Source organism: Cervus elaphus, chromosome 23, assembly GCF_910594005.1.
Source record: "Cervus elaphus chromosome 23, mCerEla1.1, whole genome shotgun sequence".
Classification (NCBI taxonomy): Eukaryota; Metazoa; Chordata; class Mammalia; order Artiodactyla; family Cervidae; genus Cervus; species Cervus elaphus.
The window spans coordinates 50,410,050-50,435,153 of NC_057837.1; the positions used below are offsets into that span (position 1 = coordinate 50,410,050).

General features: G+C 38.5%; 1 protein-coding gene across 4 annotated transcripts in view; it reads right to left on the minus strand.

The window, feature by feature from the left end:
* HAO1 (hydroxyacid oxidase 1) overlaps positions 1 to 25,104 on the minus strand; it is a 124,560-nt gene that overhangs the window by 32,245 nt on the left and 67,211 nt on the right. Inside the window, exon 9 of one of the 4 annotated variants that reach the window (XM_043884675.1) lies at positions 4,198 to 4,287. The exons of 1 other annotated variant lie outside the window; for it this stretch is intronic. In XM_043884675.1, coding sequence (XP_043740610.1) covers positions 4,213 to 4,287 — 75 coding nt within the window. In that variant the 3' untranslated portion in view covers positions 4,198 to 4,212. Of the gene's footprint in view, positions 1 to 4,197; positions 4,288 to 11,697; positions 12,001 to 20,841; positions 21,855 to 25,104 lie in introns of those variants that run through there. 2 more of the 4 variants (XM_043884678.1, XM_043884674.1) reach the window with 2 other exon arrangements.

Here is a 25,104-nt window from a genome sequence, read left to right on the forward strand (position 1 = left end):
CTCACATCAGAGCAATCACAAAATTTACATAAGAAATATACTGGAGCCCTGCCTCCCTCTGTGGGGTCAGAGTTTAAAATTGTCCCTTCTTGCTGGTTAACACCCCCCACCTCTCTCTCCACACCTTTCATTTTTACTAAAATCTTACAAGTAGGAAGCACAAGCGTTGAGGAAGATGTCATGCATTTAGTCCCTCAAAGAAATAGATCGGGAATTTCAGATCAGGATAAAGACCACAGAAAGAAAATAGTTAAAGGTATAGAGTATTATCATGTAGTTTACCATCCAAGCTGGTTCAGTTTTGAGAGTGAAAGGGGGCAGGACAAATGCTAAACCGAACTGAGCAGTGAGACATGAGGCGGAAGGTGGGACAATCCCTGGCAAAGGTGGATGGAGGTATCCTTAAAGGAAAAGTGATAAAGGTGTCTGTAATTATTTTCAGACCTTCACACTCAGAGAAGCAGTGAGGAATCAGAGGGGCTTATCCTGGACAATACCAGGCTGAGCTGAGCTTTATAAACACCTGCAGAGTTCTTAGGCAGGATGGATTCAAGGAGTCCCAAAGAAACAGGTAGACATTTATGTTATTGCTCTAAACTCTGAGAGGTAATGGAAGCTTAAATTGGCTGATATCAATGGGGTAAAGGTCAGACATGATTGATATAAAATGAAGAGACTTCTGCAACTTATCTGATGTGGGAAATCTCACATAGGGTAAATCAGAGGTAATTTTTCTGAGTAACAGAGTGATGCCATTAGCAGTATTTGGGGAAAACACTAAAGCCAAAAGGTTAAGCAACACACTCAAGTTTATCAGCTAATAATAACATGGCCTCAGGTCCACCCTCCAGTAAAGAGATTACTGTAAAATGATGAAAACCAAAAGGAGATTGCAGTGAAAACCATGAGATCACAGAAATTGCCTGTCTCTGCAAGTTGTGGTAAGACCCTGGACTACAAATCTGAAGATGTGCCATTGAGTCCTGTTCAATCAATCTTTAGTTTATTTCCTCGGCAAATTCCTTTTTTCTGGGCTGGACTCTTAGAAGAATCTGGAGGCACTGGCAGGCCAGCCGTTCTGAGAAGGCCTCAGCTAGGACAGCTGTCCTCTGCTTCATTTTATCTTCCATCCTCTACCTGGCTAGTCCAGACTGTTGCAGATGAGAGCAGCAGAGTTTTGAGAGACAGTGGAAACCCAGGTCTCTACCACATTCTGTTGACCAAAATGAGTCACCAGGTCAGACCTAATACAAGGAAGAGAACTGGAGCCTTTACTGCACCAAACCTATCAACCAACCAAACATAGAGTATGAGGTTTCAGGGCTGGGATTGTGAGATTGTTTATAACTCCTATATAAGAAGCCACCCCTGAATTTATTTTTAACTAAACACTTGCTCTGTTTAATTCACAGAGCTGTTGAAAGAACCTGTTGTTTCTGATTCAACAGTAAATTAAAGGTGAGGCTTCAAGGGGGGGGGAGGGCACAAAGAAACAAATACTTTACCACAAACTGAATTGCTACTTGTATAATTAGATCTTTGGGTGTACCCTTACAGGGCAAGATTTATATCCATCTCTGGGGACTTTGGAAGGAGACAAGAAAGGAAATCAATTGGCAGAGGGCTTCGGATCCCAGTTGGTGTTTGTTTGAAAGTTAACACAGAGCGGTCCTTATCCTGGCCACCCAATAAAGTCCACTTATCATGTCTTGGGAGCTTGTGCCACTTCAGGAATCTGGTTGGGAGAGTACTTCTCTTTACCTGGAAGGAAAGCTTCCCACCTGATCAATATAGGACCTGCTAGAACTTTCTTAAGCAAAGTATCCCCACATAGAACTTGTGAGGTGATGTTTTATAAAGGAACATTCTTGACCTTAATCAAGTCAGAACTAGATAGCACTGTGTCTGCTGTCTCAAAAAAAAAAAAAAAAAAAAAAAAAAACACTGAACACTCTAGCCCTGATATGTGATCTGTCAGAGACTGGCTAGTTGCTCATCAAAGAGTTTCCTCTTTCTGGGCACACAGCCAAACTACATCCCCTGACACCCTGTATCTAGGTGGGGATGTGGGATTGGCTCTTGCCAATGGAATGTGAAGGGAAGACATCCCTTTTGGTTGAATGTGGGGATCAACAAATTGTAGCTTACTGGCCAAATTTGGCTGGCCACTTGCCTTTGGAACTCAGCCACCTCCATTCATTAACACATTGTCTATAGCTGCTTTCACACTGTAACAGCAAAGCCGAGTCGTATAACAGCAAATATGTTATTCCCAAAACTTAAAATATGTACTATCTGTCCCTTTACAGGAAAAAGATGCCAACCTTGGTTTAAAGTATCTTAAAATTGAGTACCTGTTCCATTCTCTCTTCTGCTTGTCTGCTATCTAGAAGATGTCTGTACAATTTGAAGTCATGACTGTACTTTGCAGGAACCATGAAAAAATGTGAATCCTTGAATGACTACATGGAACTGAGGCCTGTGTCCAGACAACCAGTCCACCCATATTCCTTTAAGACCCACATTGGACTTTGAGATGGATAAAAAATAAAATGTTGGTATGTGAAGGCACTGTAACCTGGGACTTATTTGTCACAGAAATAAACACAACTTACCTTAGACAATAAAGATGGGAAAAGCAGTAGAATCAAGATATTACAAATGGGAGTAACTGCAGCACATAAAAATCAATACATTAGTCCAAGGCCTATATCAAGGCTTGGAAGAGAGAGAAGTGGTTACCATTTCCCCTGAGACTGAGATGAGATGAATTGGCAGAAAACCCTTGGAGACCAATTCTAGCACCAATCTTAAGGTCTTCCTCCTGTACATGACTTGAGGAAAATCAGAGGTTCAAGCCCCTAAGAATAGCTCTCTGTTGGCTTATCATTAATGCCTGCCTGATTTTTTTTAATTACTATTAAAGGGTGATTTATTTTTCAATGCAAACATTTCAGACAAGAGTATGTCCAATAACATAAGTTACTCCATAATAAGAAGGACATTATTATACCCTTTTAAAAAGAAACTAGGTAAACAAGTCAGAAGTATATTTTTATTATCTCAGAGACAATTAGAATCCTAGACCCCTAGAAAAGAGAGCTACAAAAAGAAACATAGGTACTCCATGGAAAATGTAAACTGCATAGCTGTGCCCCCTTTGCTGAGTAAGGTGCAGTTCTGGACTCTGATATAATCTAAACAGGTATTTAGTTCAGTTCAGTTCAGTCGCTCAGTCATGTCCGACTCTTTGTGACCCCATGAACCACAGCACGCCAGGCCTCCCTGTCCATCACCAGCTCCCGGAGTCCACCCAAACCCACGTCCATTGTGTCGGTGATGCCATCCAACCATCTCATCCTCCATCGTCCCCTTCTCCTCCTGCCCTCAATCTTTCCCAGCATCAGGATCTTTTCAAATGAGTCAGCTCTTCGCATCAGGTGGCCAAAGTCTTGGAGTTTCAGCTTCAGCATCAGTCCTTCCAATGAACACCCAGGACTGATCTCCTTTAGGATGGACTGGTTGGGTCTCCTTGCAGTCCAAGGGACTCTCAAGAGTCTTCTCCAGCACCACAGTTCAAAAGCATCAATTCTTTGGCTCTCCACTTTCTTTATAGTCCAACTCTCACATCCATACATGACCACTGAAAAAACCATAGCCTTGACTATATGGACTTTTGTTAACAAAGTAATGTCTCTACTTTTTAATATGCTGTCTAGGTTGGTCATAACTTTCCTTCCAAGGAGTAAGTGTCTTTTAATTTCATGGCTGCAATCACCATCTGCAATGATTCTGGAGCCCAGAAAAATAAAGTCAGCCACTGTTTCCACTGTTTCCCCATCTATTTCCCATGAAGTGATGGGACCAGATGCCATGATCTTAGTTTTCTGAATGTTGAGCTTTAAGCTAACTTTTTTGCTCTCCTCTTTCACTTTCATCAAGAGGCTCTTTAGTTCTTCACTTTCTGCCATAAGGGTAGTGTCATCTGCATATCTGAGGTTATCTATATTTCTCCTGGCAATCTTGATCCCAGCTTGTGCTTCCTCCAGCCCAGTGTTTCTCATGATGTACTCTGCATATAAATTAAATAAGCAAGGTGACAAAATACAGCCTTGACATACTCCTTTTCCTTATAAATTACCTTGAATTCAGAGGCCAAACTGTATTCCGTCCACAGCATCCTTGTCCTTCATCTGTCCTGTCACTTCTTTTTCACCAGAAGTCACTTCCTCTGGTAATTCTTCCCTGTACACACCACACATGTTCTTTTTTTGTCCTCTTCAGTCCCTGAAATTAATAAGTGCCTCAGGAAAGCATTAATTATACTACAAGTATCATTTTACACACCCATCTCTCCTATAAGATGTTGAACTGGGGCCACTCCCTGACGTAATTTCTAGAACATAGAATGTGCTTAATATGTATTTCATTCTCTAGAATTCTGGGTTTCCAAATCTATTAAAGAATTAAAAATCACTTGGGAATACATAAAAATATGGATTCTGAGGCCTATTGAATCAGAGTATTCAGGAATAAGACTATGAGACAGTATTTTTCACAAGGTGATTGTAGGGCACTGATTGCCATGCTCCAGTCCTTCTAACCAGGAGATCTTCCAATCCTAGGAATCTAGTTGAGCTATAGCACTTTCCTTTGGTGGTTCTGCTAGGTCCTCAGACCATGGAAGTGGGCTGGGGAACAGCATTCATTTCTTTAGTCAGTTATTGAGGGCCCCCTATGTCTAGGGTTTGAGGAAAACATAGGGAATAGAATAGATAAGAATCCTGCCCTCATGGAGTTTATATTCTAGGAAAATAGAGGGTGATGAAAAGCAGGATGAATACATACAGATTATAATATGTTTGTAATATGTTGGAAAAAATAAACCAGGGAAAGAATAGGAAGTGGTTATGAAACAGGTCTGGAACCTGGGACTCTTCGCTTAAGTGCTGCATTGCTTGTATCTGGACACACCTCCCCTTGAGCAACAAAATACAAAGAAACTATATGGGATTAAAAATAACTATGTGCATGCACAGTTGGGGCAAAAGGACAAAAAGGTACAAAAGATCAAAATACACAATGGAATATTACTCAGCCATAAAAAGGAACACATTTGAGTCAGTTCTAATGAGGTGGATGAGCCTAGAACCTATTATACAGAGTAAAGTGAGTCAGAAAGAGAAAGATAAATACCATATTCTAACACATATATACGGAATCTAGAAAAATGGTACTGAATAATTTATTTGCAGGGCAACAATGGAGACACGGACATAGAGAACAGACTTATGGACATGGGGAGAGGGGAGGAGAGGGTGAGATGTATGGAAAGAGTAACAAGGAAACTTACATTACCATATGTAAAATAGATAGCCAACAGGATTTGCTGTATGTCTCAGGAAACTCAAACAGGGGCTCTGTATCAACCTAGAGGGGTGGGATGGGGAGGGAGATGGGAGGGAGGTTCAAAAGGGAAGGGATATATGTATACCTATGACTGAGTAATGTTGAGGTTTCCCAGAAAACAGCAAAACTCTGTAAAACAATTATCCATCTATAAAAAATGAATTAATTAAAAAAAAAACTCAGTTGCCATTTCTAAAGAATCTGAAGCAAAAGCAGAGTACTGCACGTGCCCTCTGCCCACAGGCACCACCTAAAGGGTGGGCAAACCACCTAAGCCACCCCTCTGACCTGAACACCTGAACACACTTTTACCCTGACCCCAGGTAAGCTTGCCCCCCACTCAAGGAGGGAGCAAGCAAGAGAAACTGTTGTTCATTTTCACTCATCCTTCATGCAGCAAGTTCCCCAATAAGGCCTTGTCTGGATTTCTTGTCTGGCCTCTGATCAAATACTATTTATTAAGGAGGCCAAGAACCCTGGTTGGTAACAATTAGAGAGTGCTATTTTAAAGTGCATTACCAGGGAAGCCCACAGTGAGAAGGTTGCACAGAGTAAAGATCTGAAGGCTAAGAGATCAAGAATGATTTCTTGGAGAGGAGGTTTCAAGGGCAAGAGAAAGTGAACAGATACCAAGGCATGAACATTCCTGGCAAGTGTGAGAAACAGGGAGGAGGTAGTGAGTGAAAGGGTAAGTAAAACAAAACAGGGTCCCAGGGGTTAAAGGTTAGTGCCATATCACTCTGCAGGTCATTGTAAGGTGTTTGCCCCTCCTTCATGGGTGATGGGAGCCACTGGGGGGTTCTGGGCAGAGGTCAGATTTGCTTTTTAATAGCCCGACTATGGCTGCTATGCTGAGATTACACTGAAGTGAGCACAAGGGTTGAAACAGGGAAACCTGTTAGAAAACTGATGTCCTAATTCACACAAGAGATGATGATGAGTCAGACCTGGGTTTATGTAGCAAGGAAGGTGATGAGATGAAATCAGATACTGAACATACTTTAAAGGTAGAATCAACAGGTTTTGTTTTCAGATCAGGCATAGAGTAACAAAGAGAGAATCAAGAAAAACCCCAATGTTTGAGAGCTGAGAACTGAAAAGATGACAAGCGATTCACTAAGAGAGAGAAGGTAGAAAATTAAGCAGATGGGGGATGGATATCGGATGCTCAGTCTTGGATCTGTTAAGATGAAACACCCAAGTGGATATGTAAATGAGGTTAAAGGTCATCATTAACCAATGCATTTCTTCCTCACCTATCTCTCTGGCTTGGACCTCCAATGCCCTAATTCAAATCTCTATTTTTTAAGAAAAGGGATAATTTCAGATATTGGTAAAATTGCTTTGTGAAACCATAAAGTACTATAAAGTGTAAGTTATAAAGTACAAGTACTATAAACTGTAAGTTTTATATGTGGAAGCCCTAGGAAGATGCCATCAACTCAAAAAAGGGCCTTTTATTTGGCCTTTGGAAAAGTAGACTTTAGGAAACATGCAAGAGTCCATAGCCCCTCAGGGTTTTGGGGCCAGAGAAATACAAGTTGGGTTATTTGCAAGCAAATATAGTGCCTTTTCTGGAAACCTTCACAGTTTGCTAAACTTTTGGAAAATTAAACACCCACCATTAAATCATAACCAAAGGAGACATGAAGTAGCGACTGACCATGCACTCCCACCTATTGTGGCCTGAGAAGTAAAAGCACTATGTCCAGCTAGAGGAAATATGATTTCAATCGAGAATATCTAAAACCCATGGATTTCCTTTCTAAAGAAACCATAGTCCATTCTTTCAATCCATCTCCCACTTGCATTCCATCTTGCAACCACCAGCTCTGCCCCTGCTCCCACCCGTCAAATCTTGGTAGAAACAGCTGTCACCACAAAAGTCATAGCTGGGCCAAGGCAGCCAGCTGGCTCTGTGATTCACAAACAAATTAACCTTGGGATTTTATTTTGAGCAAAGGGGCTTCCTATCCTATGTTCTTAGTGGCCATCCATATTTTTGCTCTTGGATAAACAAACACCAACTCAAATGTCACACAGACTGAGCCATATTGTGGGTTTTCAGGGCCACTACTCACTACTGCTGTTTTAAAAATAGTCTTAATCAAAAGTTTTTATCTCCTGACTTTTCCAGTGACCACTTTAAATGATCTGATCCATACCTAGGGTTTCATTTCTCAAAGGGGAGGAGTGTGAACATCGTTGTTCCATTAACAATTTAACAAATCATTTCTCAAAGAGAAGGCACAGAGTTAAATGATGACATAATATGGTATTTACAAGTTTTAGGAAATCAGCAATTGTATGTGTTGCAGCACAGCACCATCTACTGACCATCAAGGGAAAGAACATGGGAGTGAGAAAAAGAAGACAGGAAGACAGGGCACAGAAAGGAGGTGAGAAAGAAGAGAAGGCTAGAGAGGAAGAGGAAAAGAAAAAGAACGGATCAAGGAGGAAAAGGAAGGGGAGAGAAGGGAAGTTAAATTTAAGAAAAGGACTTTGGATTTTCACTAACGCAAATCTTCATGCCATACATACAGAAACTGACTTCAGAAGGTTTCGTTTCTATTCATCAAGGATGCAGAAGAATTTCAGGTTGTCTATTTATAAGAAAAATCACTTTAACATTTTCAAATTTTTAAAAATAGCTATCCTCGTGTGGCATTGTCAAATGGATACATATATAAGTCAAAGGAATAGAAGAAAGAATCCAGAAGTAAACTCCTATATTGAGTCTTATTTTTCTACAAAGGTGCAAAGACAATTCAATGGAGAAATGATAGACTGTTCAACAAATTGTGCTGAAATGATAATACAAAATATGTGCAACCTCAACCCATACCTTACCTAAAATGTAACTAAACATGGGCTACAAATGTAAATAAAACATTTTCAAATGTTAAACTGGCTTTCAGTACCCAGAATTCATCCCAGGTATGAAAAGCTAGTCAAACATCTGAAAATCAATTAATGTAATACATCAACAGGCTTTAAAAGATAAGCTTCTCCATCATATCAATAAATTCAGAAAAAAAATTTACAAAAATCCAACACTCTTTCATGATGAAAAGAAAAAGAACTCTCAGTAAACTAGGAAAAGAGGAGAACTTCCTCAACTTAATAAAGAGTATCTACAAAAGCCTACATCTAACATCATACTTGATGATAAAGTAGAGGTTTCAGCTATGGCTAGGAACAAGTAAAGGATGTCCTCTCTCACCAATCCTTTTTGACATCATCTTGGAAGTTCTAAATAGCATAATAATACCAGTTACCCTGGTGGCTTACTCGGTAAAGAATCTACCTGCAATGCAGGCGACCTGGGTTTGATCCCTGCATTGGGAAGACCCCCTGAAAGAGGGCAAGTCAACCCACTCCAGTATTCTTGCCTGGAGAATCCCCATGGACAGAGGAGCATGGTGGGCTGTAGTCCATGGGGTCACAAAAGAGTCAGACATGACTGAGCAACTAAACACACACATGAGAAAACAAAGAAATTGTTTGGGGAAAAAAGAAATAGAACATTGTTTGCTGATGACACAATCATCTATATAGAAAATCTTAAAGGATTAACAAAAAACTTCTGTAGCTAATAAACAAATATGGCAAGACTAAAGGATATAAGGTTAATATACAAAAGTCAACTACTTGTCTACATGTCAGCAATGAAAGAGGAGAATTTGAAATTAAAAACACAATGTCATTTACATTAGCATCCAAAATGAAATACTTAGGTATAAATCTAACAATGTATGTATGAGTCAACATGAAGAAAATTATAAAACTCTGATGAACAAAATTAAAGAACTGAATAAATCGGGAGACACTCCATGTTCACTAATAGAAAGACTCAGTACTGTCATGATGTCAGATCTTACAAACTTGATCTACAGATTTAATTCAATTCCAATCAAAATCCCAGCAAGATACTTTTGTAGATATTGACAAATTAATTTTAAAGTCTATATGGAGGGGCAAAAGACCCAGAATAGCCAACACAGTATTGAAGAAGAACAAATTTGAAGGGTTGATAAGACCAGACTTCAAAACTACTATAAAGCTGCAATAATCAAGACAAGGTTGTGCTGGTGAAAGAACAGAGAAATAAATCAATGGAACAAAATAGACAGCACAGAAATAAACTCACAATACAGTTGACTGATCTTTGACGAAGGAGCAAAGGTAATACAACAAAGCAAATATAGTCCTTTCAACAAATGATGCTATAACAATTGAACTTCTGTATTAAAATTTTAAAAAATATAAAGACATAAATCTTACACCCTGCACAAAAATTTACTCACAATGAGCCACAGACATAAATATAAAAAGCAGAACTATGAAATTCTGAAAAGACAATACAGAAGATCTAAATGACTTTGGGAATGGTGATGACTTTTTAGATAAAATATCAAAGGCATAATCCATGAAAGAAGTAATTACTATAAGTTAGGCATCATTAAAATTAAAAACAGTCTGCTTTCCAAAAGACAGTGTTCAGAAAATAAGACAATATATGGATTGGGAAAATGTATTTGCGAAAGACATATCTGATAAAGGATTCTTACCCAAAATCTACACAGTCTTGGAATTCAACCAAAGAAAAAGAACAACCAAATAAATAAGATTATGAACAACGATATTAAAAAGTGGGCCTTAAAAAACTAGGAATAAAACCACCATTTGACCCAGTAGTCCCACTCTTAGGCATATACCCTGAGGAAACCAAAACTGAAAGAGACACATATCGTTCATTGCAGCACTATTTACAATAGCTAGAACATGGAAGCAACCTAGATGTCCATCAACAGATGAATGGATAAGGACGTTGTGGTATATAAACACAATATTACTCAGTCATAAAAAGGAACGCATTTGAGTCATTTCTAATGAGGTGGGTGAATCTAGAACCTATTATACAGAGAGAAGTGAGTCAGAAAGAGAAAGATAAATATCATAGTCTAACACATATATATGGAATCTAGAAAAATGGTACTGAAGAATGTGTTTACAGAGCAACAGTGGAGAAACAGACATAGAGAATAGACTTATGGACATGGGGAGAGGGGAGGAGAGGGTGAGATGTATGGACAGAGTAACATGGAAACTTACATTACCATATGTAAAACAAATAACCAATGGGAATTTGCTGTGTGTCTCAGGAAGCACAAACAGGGGCTCTGTATCAACCTTAGAGGGGTGGGATGGGGAGGGAGATGGGAGGGAGGTTCAGAAGGGAGGGGATGTACACCTATGACTGATTCACATTGAGGTCTGACAAAAAAAACAGCAAAATTCTGTAAAGCAAGTATCCTTCAATAAAAAATTAATTTAAAAAACAGTGAGTCTTAACTGCTACCAAAGAATACATCACCAAAGAAGTCCATCACCAACTCCCAGAGCTTATGCAAACTCATATCTATCAAGTCGGTGATGCCATCCAACCATGTCATCCTCTATTGTCCCCTTCTCAAAGGTATATGAAAAGACAGTCCACTCTATATGTCACCCCAGAAAAGCAAATTAAAACAACATATTACCACTGCATACCTACTAGAATGCCAAAATCTGAACCTTGATGACACCATATGATGACAAAGATGTAAAACAACGGGAACTATCATTCATTGATGGTGGGAAAAGAAAATGGTACAGCTACTTTGAAAGATATCTGGCAGATTTTTACAAAAGAAAATAAGCATTTTCAGCACATGATACAGTCATCATTTCCTTGGTATTTACTCAAATAAGCTGAGAAAACATGTCCACTCAAAAACTTGTATTTGGCAATTTATAGCAGCTTTATTCTTAAGTTCCAAAACTTGAAAGCAACCAAAATGTTGTTCAGTAGGTGACGAATACATAAACTGGGTACATCCAGGCAACTAGATACTACTCAGCCCTGAAAAGAAATGAGCTAGTAAGCCACCAAAAGATATTCAAGAACTTTTAATGTATACTACTAAGTGAAAGAAGCCAATCTGAAAAGGCTACATACTGTACGGTTTCAACTATACGGTATTCTGGAAAAGGAAAAAAAAAAAAGCTATGGAGACAGTAAAAGATCAGTGGTTGCCAAGGGATTAGGCAGGAAAGATGAATAAGTAGGCTGAAAGGATTTTTAGGGCAGTAAAAATACTCTATATGATACCACACCATAATACATGTCATTATACATGGATACATGTCATTATACATTTATTGAAGCCCACAGACTGCCAATACCAATGATGAACCATAATATAAACTATGAACTTTGAATGATTATGTGTCAATGTAAGTTCACTAGTTATAACAAATGTACCATCTGGTGGGGATGTCGATAGTTGGGGAGGTTGTGGTTGTGTTGGGAAAGGGGTATATGGGATATCTATGTGCCTTCCTATTAATTTTGCTATGAACCTTAAAACTTCTCTAAAAATTAGTCTTTTTAAAATACTAGAAGAAAAGACTTTCCTGATGGTCCAGTGGTTAAGAATCCCAGTGGAGGGGACACAGATTTGATTCCTGGTCCAAGAAGATTCCACATGCCATGGAGGAACTAAACTCATGTGCCAGTTATTTAGCCCATGTTTTAGAATCCATGCTCTGCAACAAGAGAAGCCACAGCAGTGAGAAGACTGCACACAACAGAGTAGCCACAAACCACCGCAATTAGCAAAAGTCTGCATGTATCAACAAAGACCCAGTGCAGCCCCCCAAAAACACATAAATATTTTTTAAAATATTAGAAGAAAAATATTACACAATTATTCATGACAAGGAATGGGGCAGGGGAAACCATGATGGAACTACTGATTCATTTAATATCATGTATGAATCTCAAATTCATCATGTTAAGTGAAGTAAGCCAGTCTCAAAGAGTTACATATTGCATTATTTCATTTAATGATATTCTGGAATAGTGAAAACTCTAGGGACAGAAAATATATCAGTGGTTGTTATAGTAGGAAGAGAGGGTAACATGAAGGGGTATAGAGGAATTTGGGAGAGGTGAAGAAACCATTTTATATCTTGACTGAGCTGATTATTACACTAGTGTACATATTTGTCAAAACTCTCAACTCTAAAATATAAATATGGATTTTACCATATGTAAATGATACCATAATAAAAATGTAAAAAATAAATGACCTTACTCTAATATGTGACTTATTGCAGAAAAAGATTGAATTATAAGTATTTTCTACTTTCACACACTATTTGTTTAAATTCATCAATTTATTCTTAAAAGAAAACCCTTGCTAAACAAAGCTAATCTTGGCTCCTGTTTAAAATAGCATGCATTTAAAAATAGAAGAATCTGAATTGGTAAGTTTTTAGTGTAACATGAACAGTTACATAATCTACATCTTAATGATCAAAATGTATTACAGAGAGAGGATTATACTGGGATTTAATGCAATCTTTGACTAACTTTTAACCTGAATGTTTATCCATGTGAAACATCTTCAGAAATTCTTTCTGGTAGCTTACATTATACAAAGAAATGACTACATGGTTCTGAATGCTGTCCCTTTCTTCTCAAGCTCCAGATTACATCATATCAGCCTTCCCAGAGTTATACTTTTGTTTTTTCAACCAAGGTTACTTCTCAGTCCCAAAGAGAAGAAAAGAGTTCAAAGGTAGCAACCTATACAGGCAGAGCATTTATTGTATTGGATGTATGATGCCAAGAGCAAAGGTTAACCAAAAAAGGAAGAGGAGGATGGAGAAAAAATGTTAAAATTCTCACATCAAAGGCCATTTTGCCAAACTAGCATTTACTGCATCAGTGGTTTGATCACTGTTCTTTGGATCCTTCATCCACTAACATGATTTGGGGGCTATATAAAATTCATTTATTTAACAATTATTTCTCATGGGTCTGCTATGTAAGCTATGGTGCCAAAAACAAACTTGGGATATGGTGACCCACAAAAAGACAACAGACCTGTCCTAAGACAGCTCATCATCTTTGGGAGGAAGTCAATCCATTAAGTCAGAAATGATGGCACAGTAGGATCACACCTGTCATGGTATCTGAGGAGTACAGGGGAGGAAGGCAGATGCATCAAAGCATCGGAATCCAGGTGGTATATTTAGTAACAAAAAATGTATGAGGGCAGGGACATTAACAATTCAATGACTATTAACCAGATGGATTAAGGAATATAGGCAGTAAGAAAAGACAACAGCAGCAAAGATCTAAAACCTTACAAGTCTATAACTATATAATAATGTAATTAAAGCTTTACCACATGAAAAAAATATGCCTGGAAAATATAAAGACTCAATAAAATTGTAAAAAAACAAAAAAAACCTCTCCTTAATTGATCTGTAGCTATCTAATTGAAGTTTGGCCTTGGAATTCAAAATGAAGCAGACAAAGGACAACAAAGTTTTGCCAAGAGAATGCAGTAATCATAGCAAACACCCTCTTCCAACAACACGAGATATGACTCTCCACATGAACATCACCAGATGGTCAGTATTGAAATCAGATGGATTATATTCTTTGCAGTTGAAGATGGATAAGCTCTATACAGTCAGCAAAACAAGACCTGGAGCTGACTGTGGCTCAGATCATCAGATCCTTATTGCAAAATCAGGCTCAAATTGAAGAAAGTAGGTAGGAAAAAACACTAGGCCTTTCAATTATGACCTAAATCAAATCCCTTATGATTATACTGTGGAGGTTATGAATGGATTCAAGGGATTCTATCTGGTAGACAGAGTGCCTGAGGAACTATGGACAGAGCTTTGTAACATTGTACAGGAGGCGATGACCAAAACCATCCCCAAGAAAAAGAAATGCAAAAAGATAAAGCGGTTGTCTGAGCGGGCCTTAAAATAGGAGAAAAGAAGAGAAGTGAAAGGCAAAGAAGAAAAGGAAGGATACACCCAACTGAATGAAGAGTTCCAGAGGATAGCAAGGAGAGATAGGAAAGCCTTCTTAAGTGACCAATGTAAAGAAACAGAGGAAAATAATAAAATGGGAAATACTAGAGATCTCTTTAAGAAAACTGGAGTTACCAAGGGAACATTTCATACAAAGATAGGCACAATAAAGGACAAAAATAGCAAGGAGCTAAAGAAGCAGAAGAGTTTAAGAAGAGGTGGCAAGAATACCCAGACATCCTGGAGTGTGAAGTCAAGTGGGCTTTAGGAAGCATTACGACAAGCAAAGCTAGTGGGGGTGATGGAATTCCAGGTGAGCTATTTAAAATCTTAAAAGATCATGCCATTAAAGTGCTGCACTCATTATGCCAGCAAAGTTGGAAAACTCAGTAGTGGCCACAAGAATGGAAAAGGTCAGTTTTTCATTGTAATCCCAAAGAAAAGCAATGCCAAAGAATGTTCAAATTACCACAAAATTACACTCATTTCACAAGATTATGTTCAAAATCCTTCATGTTAGGCTTCAACAGTATGTGAACTGAGAAATTACAGATGTACAAGCTGGATTTACAAAAGGCAGAGAAACCAGAGATCAAATTGCCAACATATGCTGGATCATGTTAAAAGCAAGAGAATTCCAAAAAAAAATCCACTTCATTGACTGTGCTAAGGCCTTTTACTGTGTGGATCACAACAAACTGTGGAATAGTCTTAAAAAGATGGGAATACCAGACCACCTTACCTGCCTCCTGAGAAACCTGTATGCATGTCAAGAAGCAACACTTAGAACCATACATGGAACAACGGACTGGTTCGAAATTGGGAAAGAAGTATGTCAAGGCTGTATATTGTCACCCTGCTTATTTAACTTGTATGCAGATCACATCATGCAAAATGTCAGACTCGATGAATCACAAGCTGGAATCAAGACTGCAGGGAGAAATAGCAACAACCTCAGATATGCAGATGATACCACTTTAATAGCAGAAAATGAACAGAAACTAAAGAGCCTCATGATGAAGGTGGAAGAGTAGAGTGAAAAAGCTGGCTTACAACTCATCATTCAAAAAGCTAAGATCATGGCTTTGGGTCCTATCACTTCATGGCAAATAGATGGGAGAAATCTGGAAACAGTGCCATATTTCATACTCTTTGGTTCCAAAATCATTGCAGACAGTGACTGCAGCCACAAAATTAAAAGACACTTGCTCCTTGAAGAATAGCTATGTCAAACCTAGACAGTGTTTTAAAAACTGAAGACATCACTTTGCCTAGAAAGATTCATACAATCAAAGCTATGGTTTTTCCAGTAGTTATGTATGGATGTGAGAGTTGGACCATAAGGAAGGCTGACACTGAAGAACTGACACTTTCGAACTGTGGGGCTGGAGAAGACTCCTGAAAGTCCCTTGGACAGCAAAGAGATCAAACCAGTCCTTCCTAAAAGAAATCAACCTTGAATATCCATTGGTAGGATTGATGCTGATGCTGAAGCTGCAATCTTTTGGCCACCTGATGTGAAAAGCCAAGTCGTTGGAAAAGATCCTGATGCTGGGGAAAATGAAGGGCAAGGGGAGAAAGGGGCGACAGAGGATGAGATGGTTGAATGGCATCACTGTCTCAATGGACATGAGTTTGAGCAAACTCTGGGAGATACTGAAGGACAGAGATGCCCGGCGTGCTGCAGTTCATGGGGTCACAAAGACTTGGACATGATTTAGTGACTGAACAACAGCAACAGCAATGAAAGTAACCCAGTTGATGCTAAGTGGAAACAGAGAGAACAAAACTAATCTAGAGAAGATGCTACCCCCAAATACTATTATTAATTTGTCTTTATTTAGGGAAAACATTTTGTCATTAATGTTGTTTTTCAGTCGCTCAGTCTTGTCCAAATCTTTGCCACCCCTTGGACAGCAGCACGTCAGGCTTCCTTGTCCTTCACCATCTCCTGGAGCTTGCTCAAACTTATGTCATTTGACTTAGTGATGCCATCCAACCAATCTTATCCTGTGTCATCCCCTTCTCCTCCTGCCTTCAATCTTTCCCAGCATTAGGGTATTTTCTGATCAGTCAGCTCTTTAGGGTCATTAAGGTGGCTTATCCAAATTTTCACAGACTATTGTCAAATTGTGTAAAAAAGCAAAATGCATTAGTCTGCCTTACCTCTTCTAGTTTTGAAAGTCTGTGCACTTGGAGTTAGAGTCTAACTAGACTGCTTTCTAATAGATTTCATTTTAGAAATAGATAGTAATCTCTTACTTTTTACGCATTTCCTTCAACACAAATGTCTTGCATGTTTAATCTTGGTATTTCTTTGTATAGAAGCTCATCATTCATAGAAAAAACAACCACTCATCCAACAAATCTTTATCTAGGCTCCACTATATGCCATGTCCAAGAATCTTCATTTGTGTTATGCACTTGAGTAATTGGTCAAATCAATAGTATAAAAGTCTGCAGGTACACATAAAATTACTTAACCAATAGCTTAAATGCTTAGGTAAGCTCTCCCTCAAACCTCAAAACCAATAGAAAAAATGAGGGCTAACATGTCACAAACCTAGCCATATTTTTGATCTGTACTATTTTTTTGGTATAGAGTTTCAATAAATATTATTCTTTTAGCAATGCCATAAATTCACTTCTCTATAGCTTCAAAAGCTTGATCATAGTTTTATGGTTCTCGATTTTAGTGAATTTGTCCATACTCAATCATCAGTCTTTGCCCTTCCAAAATATTCATAATAAATAATTCAAGAGGAAAATGCCCTTAGTTTTTGCCTGGATAGCATGTTTTTTTAATTCTTTCCCTCCTTTTTATTTTAGGTCTCATTCTGTCTCCATTCTGATGTTTAATTGTGGTGGTAATTTAGCAAAGGTACTGATTTTGAAGGGGTCTGTGATCATTAAAATTTAAGCCCAAATAGCAACCTGTGACATTTTTTAAATTTTATATTGGTGCATAGTTGATTAACAATGTTGTGTTTGTTTCTGGTGTACAACAAAGTGATTCAGTTTTATATATATATATTCTTTTTCAAATTATTTTCCATTTAGGTTACTACAGAATACTGAGCAGAGTTCCCTGTGCTATACAGTAGCTCCTTGTTGGTTATTTATTTTAAATATGGTAGTGTGTACATATCAATTTAGGAAGACTTAATAATTACCAAGAAGCCAACATCTTGATGATTTTCTCAATGAACTAAGCAATGGTATAAAGATTTCTCTTCTTCACATATTTTTATAATATTCTGCCATATACTTTTCAGCTATTTCTCTGGAAACTATTTGAATCCATGTTTCTCCTAAGCAGTGACACAAGGTGGGCTGGCTTTCACGCTTTCATGTGGATATGGTATTGCTGCAGGCAAAAGGAAGCACTCCTATAATAAACCCTCTGGGTGGGCTTGCTTTATAAGGGCCTTGAAAAGCTGAGAAAGACAAGCAAAGAACCAAGTGTGAAACTTGAGGCCCTTGTCACCAACACACTGAGTTAAAAGCACACACCAATTACTAAACATACCTACTCAAGCTAGTAAATTGACCGATTTCTCACCCACTATTTTTGTTTTTATAAACCAAGGGAGGAACACAAGAAAAAAAGTCTTACTTTTATTTTTTAACTCAAGAAAGGAAAAAAAGGTAAATTTTGCATATTATTAACCATTACTTTTAGGCAGTTACTATTAACTCTTAGAGGTTAAATCAAAAGAAATACAGGATTCCATCAGTCTTGGGCAGTGCTGGAGAATATGCACTCTGTCTTCACCTTATACATACAATGTACTTTCAGAATTAGATGTCACAACATCATGAGAAACAGTATGCTGAAAGAGTCAGCCTGACAGAGTATAATGGTATCTATAGAGAGTTTGTTCAAATTCTCTCTGTTAATGTCTAACTCATGGGCTGGTACCTGATTTCATTCAAGTGTTACTACTTTCTTCATAAAATCTACTTGTAACTCTTGAATAATGCTGAATCTACATGCCACAGCCTGGAATTCTGACTACAACTAAGAGTTATATGTGGAGGGATGAAATAAATATCTTACTCTAGTCCTCAATCTCACATCTAAAATTATCTCTGCCAGTACCTAGTTGTTCCTTGGAGAACTGATGGTAGGAACTGACTGCTGTAGGGTATATGTCTGAGCTCCATCCAGAGGACTTTGAATTCCTTACACCATGTCTCTATGCTCATCCACAGGCTGTGTGTGGTCTGAACCAGTGATTTCCTTTAGAAGGTTGACCTTGGGCTATTGGAACCAACTTTGCTGCCCAGAGAGCCAGAAGTACCTGGGAATTTGCATCTTCCAAGGTTGACCAACCAGCCCAGTTTGTTGAAGACTGAATGATGTCCCCAAATGTGGGATTTTCAGCACTAAAAGCAAGACAGTCCCAGGTAAACTGAGAAAGTTGACTACCCAAAGTACCCTCATCACCACAAGTGAGCAGTCCTTAGTCATATCTGATTAGTGCAGTAATATGAAAGCCCAAAAATATGATGCTAAAGCTGAAACTCCAATACTTTGGCCGCCTGATGTGAAGAACTGATTCTTTGGAAAAGACCCTGATGCTGGGAAATATTGATGGCAGGAGAATAAGGGGAAATGGGATGAGATGGTTGGATGGCATCACCAACTCAATGGACATGACTTTGAGCAAACTCCAGGAGATGGTGAAGGACAGGGAAGCCTGGTGTGCTGCAGTCCATGGGGTTGCAAAGAGTCAGACATGACTGAGTGATTGAACTGATGAAAGCCCAATTCCTTTGTCTTCAGTTGGGACAAACATTCAGGTACAATTGTGTTCCAGAGCACCTTGCAGGAACTGACTGAGGCTGGAGTTTCCCATACCTCGCATCTTCCCTTCTGTATCCGGTCTCTCCTTTCACTTTCCCATGTCTCCTGGAAGCACTTCCTTATTAAATCATTTGCACCCCATTCTCATCTCAGTGAAATACTGTGAACCCCTGCTTCTTTCCAGGAGTGTGAGAAAATCACAGGACATGTCTGCCATTGAATTCATATGGCAGTCACAAATTTCATTTTAGCCAAATGTTTAAGCTTATCCTGAACTAAAATATGGTGGTGGTGGTTTAGTCGCTAAGTCATGTCTAACTCTTGTGACCCCACAGACGATAGCCCACCAGGCTCGTCCATCCATGGGATTCTCCAGGCAAGAATACTGGAGTGGGTTGCCATTTCCTTCTCCAGGGGATCTTCCCAACCCAGGAATCGAACCCAGGTCTCCTGCATTGCAGACAGATCCTTTACCAACTGAGCTATGAGGGAAGCCCAGTTATAGGCAGGTGGGAAAATTCTCTCATATTGGTGAATTTCCTTTTCTTGTTTCCATAACTTTGGTAAACTTGGAGGTGGTAAAGATGGCAGAAATGGCAGCAGAGTATAAAGGTGGCTCTTGGGGCAGGGAACGGGGGGGTGCGGCAAACAAACAGTTAAAAGAGATAGAATTTAAATAATCAACCCCAAGTGATCAAGATTTGATTAGCTATTATTTAGTGCATCCCAAGGGGCATTTTTTTCTGAAACAAAACTAACATCTTTAGTACATTTTAAGAAAATAATTTTCTCTGCTAGGATATGTAATTCTATCATTTGTATATACCTACAGATATTTTTTCTGAAACCATAACTGAATAAAATATTAATTTGCCCTGGACTGTCCTTTTTTGTGTCTAGAAACTCTGCTTCTCTGACCTGCTCTCTCTTTGAACCACTGAAGTTACTATACAATGAGGAGCAATTTGCAATAATTTACCAAAAAAGAAAAAACACAATAATAAAGTAGCTCTATAACCTGTGTGTTTGATTTAAGGAAAAGGGTTTCCCTTTCAGGACCCCATGAATGTACAAGGTTCAAACAAAGGGCGAGGCGCTAATGAACAGCCTCTGTTTTCCTGCGCCGGGCCCTGAACAGAATGACTTCATTCAGGGCTACTGTTCGTGCATGGAAAGTGCTGGTAAAAAATCCCACAGAGTTCAGACGACCTTTTCCTAACTTTCTTTTTTTTCCCCTATTTGTCTTTCGGGTCTAAGCCAGGGATAACATAAATATTCATCAGCTGATATTTGCAGTAGCTGTGAAGTTATGAATGAGGCCATGCGGCTTGCCTCTTGTCCCATCTACAGAACGGCAGCTTCTCCACTGAGCTTCCAGCCAAAGGACACTTTCCAAAATCCCCAAAGGGTACTAGCAGGCTTTTCAAATTCAGACTTTTCTTTTCTTTAATGCTCAGACCATAAATGCTGTCTGCTCAATGTTTACCCTGGGATTATAGAAGAAGAAAAAGAAAAACATTACTTTGCCAAGCTTTAAACTTTCAGATGCCTTGACATAGCAGGCAAATGTGTTAGTAGCTCACAACATTGGTGGCATATATCAATGGTTATGATGGTTGCAGGTTTTCTTTTTACATTAAATACCAGACAGATACCTGAGGCATGTATTGTGTGAAAGACAGCTAAAAGAATCACAGCCTTCATCTGTTTTTACTGCTTTATTAGTCACCTGGGCAGGTGTTGGACAGAGATGCTGGAAAACACTTTTGAGTAAGACAGCTTCAAATAGGTCCTCGATGTTGAGACATAAAAACATAAAAATTGTGCCTGTCATACAGCCCAGAATGGGCTAGTCTCCTTGTAATCCAGATTTTCCACAAATCAGAACTTTAGAATCTGTATTTTTAAAAAATTTTCCAGAGCCTCTTACCCAAAAAAAAAAAAAAGAACGTCATAACTGGAAATAAGAGACTATGCGGTAGCAAAAAGTCAAGTGATGAATCAATACCCAGTAGCTAATAAACATAAATAGAACACATTTAATAGATACAGTATAAATTATGTCAATGTACAATATTGTCTTTTTAACTTTGCTTATCAGTGTGTTTTATTCAAAACCCAACATGTGGTCTTTGTCTCTGTAGAAGTGTTCCCTATGTATATGAGTTATCTGGATAATCCTAGGACATGAGGATAAAAGAGCCATACTTGGAAGAATCTATTTGGAAACATACTGTATTTCTGAATTTTATATAACAACTGCAGATCAAAATCTCCTATGATCACTGTTCTGTAGGTTTTCAGGTCCAGCTATCTTGGATAAGAGGACATACCTGACAGTGGAAATGTCTAAACCACCAAACCATAGAGATGAAAGATAGAAGAGCAGGAACTCAGGTGTTCCAATAAGGACCAGATCCCAGCCTGGCAAGAAATCTGACTGGAACAGATATTCATGGCTGGATTCCCGTCTCCTTCATCCTGGAGTCTAGCCTTCCCAGGGCTAGAATGGGAGCCAGAGGCAAGTGCTCAACTGTATTCTCTCTGGCTCCAGCTCTCACCAGAATAAGATCTGATGAAGAACTGTTGGAGAGAGTTATAGGCAATGACCTTCTGCAGGAAAAACTAGTCAGTAGACAGGAATGATGGATTGTCATACATGCACAGAGACACTGGGGAGGCCAGACAAGTTAGAGCATGCAGGAAAGATTTCTTCTCCCTCTGATCCTTTCCCAGTACTGTAAATTCTGATCTGGAAGTAGCAGAGGGAAGAATTAGATGTTGATGTCCTCTCTGTAAAACCCTTTTTCAAAGCACATTGCAATGTCAGAAATAATTTCAATTAGAAACTTTTTACTCTTATGTTATTGCAGAACAAAATACTCTTATTCAACAATAGCCTATAAAATTTCATGTACAAGTGACTCTATATTTTGATCTTGGGCACAAGCAACCGAAGATATTTGCTTACTTGATTAGTTTTCTTTGTTTTTAAAGGACTATTTACATATTAAAGGCCGCTTTCTGAGTTCTAGCCTTTCTTTCTTTCTTTCATCTGTCTTTCCTCTCCAGGAACACTGCACTTTCCAAAACAATACCTCATCTGTTTAAGTACACAGAATTTTGAACAGTACAAGACAATCTGTGATCTGTCAAGGCAGACCACAAGCTTAAGTCATACTGTTTCATTAAAGTGGTCCATGTAATTTATAATCCAAATTGGGAGAATTTGAGAGTAATTGGAGCATGAACACTAGAAGAATGAGTATTATCCTGGGAGAATAAATATAAAACTGGGAATGTTGTGGACAAACAGGAGCATATAATCACCCTACACTCGAAGTCCTCTGGTTGATTCTCTACTTTTATCTTCAGTTTCCACTTTTGTTCTCTGGATAATAATTTGCTTTCCCATTAGGTGATTTAATGCCACTTTATTTATCTGTTATACCATATTATCATCAATATACATTACTCAAGCTATATCCTCATAAAGTTGCTTTGGGTGATGCCCTCTCCCTTCTGTCTTTCCATTGAGGATTTTAAAGTTTTCTAAAGCATATCCCATAAACTGTGCACTCTGCCTATATATAGGCCCAGTGCTATCTCAAGAAAAATAAGATTAGATTGCTCATTTCCCTTGCTTCTGAGAGATTACTTGGTGGATACCGGATAGCCAGCTGTTGGCTCTCTCTATATACTGAAGTACACTCAGCTCCCTAATCAGAATAGGGATAATTCATGCACAAAGGCATATCTGACTACTTCCATGGGTTCAGTGTCCACAGATGTTAAAGAGCACCTTGGAGGAACAGCAGCTTCAACACACTGGTTTTGGCCTAATGACTTTGTCATACCTGTTGATTCCTAGCTCCTCTATGTGAATTCTTCTTACTTTTGGGTGATCTTTTTTAAAAAAAAAATATCTATTTATTTATTTGATTATGGTCTTAGTTGCAGCACATGGGATCTTTCGTTGCAGAGCTTGGACTTCTCTCTAGTTTTGGCACGTGGGCTCAAGAGCACTGGCCCAGCAGCTGTGGCACGTGGGATCGGGAGCCCTGGCCTGGTAGCTGTGGTACGTGGACTCTCTACTCTTAGGTGATCTTGATGAGCCACTTTAGCTCTCTTGCTTCGCAAAGGTCCTTTAGAATTGCAATGTGGAAAACTACACCACTTCAATGTTCTAACACATACAGCATACTAACACATAATTTTTTGATGTAATAAATTCCTGAAGTCTACAGATGCTGTTTAAACTGATGAGGAGTATTCTGAGTAGAATTTTCACTAAACAAACTTTTTTTAATTTCTTGCCATTAAAATTTGATTTATTTTGTTATTCAAACTTTGTCAATTATCTCCATCTCTGCCACTAATAGTCGACTGGACCTTGGTAAGTTATAATCCTTCTGGTCAGTTTCCTAAACTAGAGATCAAAGGGTTGAATTTTCAGTATTTCTCACATTGCAGTCCATAGCATTTTATATCCATATTATATTAATCACTTTAATTAAAATCCATATTATATTAATTAGGCTTCCCTGGTGGCTCAGACAGTAAGAATCCACTTTGCAATTCAAGAGACCCAGGTTTGATTCCTTGGTCAGGAAGATCCCCTGGAGAAGGGAATGGTTACCCACTCTAGTATTCTTGCCTGGAGAAATCCACAGACAGAGGAGCCTGGTCGGCTACAGTCCATGGGCTCGCAAAGAGCTGGACACGACTGAGCAACTAACACTATATCAATTGTATACATACATGAAACATTTACAGAAAATACCTGATTAACAAAGGTAAATAGATTTCTTTAATATAAGATTGAGATACATTAATAAATAGATGTGTCTAATCAAACCACAAGACAATTTTAAATTATCATGATTAATTTATGCACTTCAAAAATAAAGCAGTCAAGAAGTTATATTTGCAAGAATGAACACACTAGCCTTGGAATAACATGTTAAACTTCCATCAAACATTCTGTGGTCTGAAACTGACAGGATGTTTCTGGATTACTGATGCATGGTCAAGCAAAGAAAGACTGCTCACAGTGGGATTAAAGGCATTTCCCTAACCAGTTTCAAATTTCCCAGTTGCCAAGTGATGCCATACCCTTTAGGTGTTACAATATTAAGGTCAAAGAACTCATATCATTCCTAAGTTTCTTTTTCAGTGAAAATATGACCAGAAAAAAAATTTAGTTAATTTGTAAGGAGACCGACAAAGTTAGCACACATCCACACACATCCAAAAACATAGAGTGCAACAAAGGAAACTATAAGCAAAGTGAAAAGACAGCCTTCAGAATGGGAGAAAATAATAGCAGACGAAGCAACAGACAAAGGATTAATCTCAAAAATATACAAGCAACTCCTGAAGCTCAATTCCAGAAAAATAAATGACCCAATCAAAAAATGGGCCAAAGAACTAAACAGACATTTCTCCAAAGAAGACATACAGATGGCTAACAAACACATGAAAAGATGTTCAACATCACTCATTATCAGAGAAATGCAAATCAAAACCTCAATGAGGTACCATTACACACCAGTCAGAATGGCTGCTATCCAAAAGTCTACAACCAATAAATGCTGGAGAGGGTGTGGAGAAAAGGGAACCCTCTTACACTGTTGGTGGGAATGCAAACTAGTACAGTCACTATGGAGAACAGTGTGGAGATTCCTCAAAAAACTGGAAATAGAACTGCCATATGACCCAGAAATCCCACTTCTGGGCATACACACTGAGGAAACCAGACCTGAAAGAGACACGTGCAACCCAATGTTCATCACAGCACTGTTTATAATAGCCAGGACATGGAAGCAACCTAGATGCCCATCAGCAGACGAATGGATAGGGAAGCTGTGGTACATATACACCATGGAATATTACTCGGCCATTAAAAAGAATACATTTGAATCAGTTCTAATGGATAAGAAAGTTGTGGTACATATACATGATGAAATATTACTCGGCCATTAAAAAGAATACATTTGAAT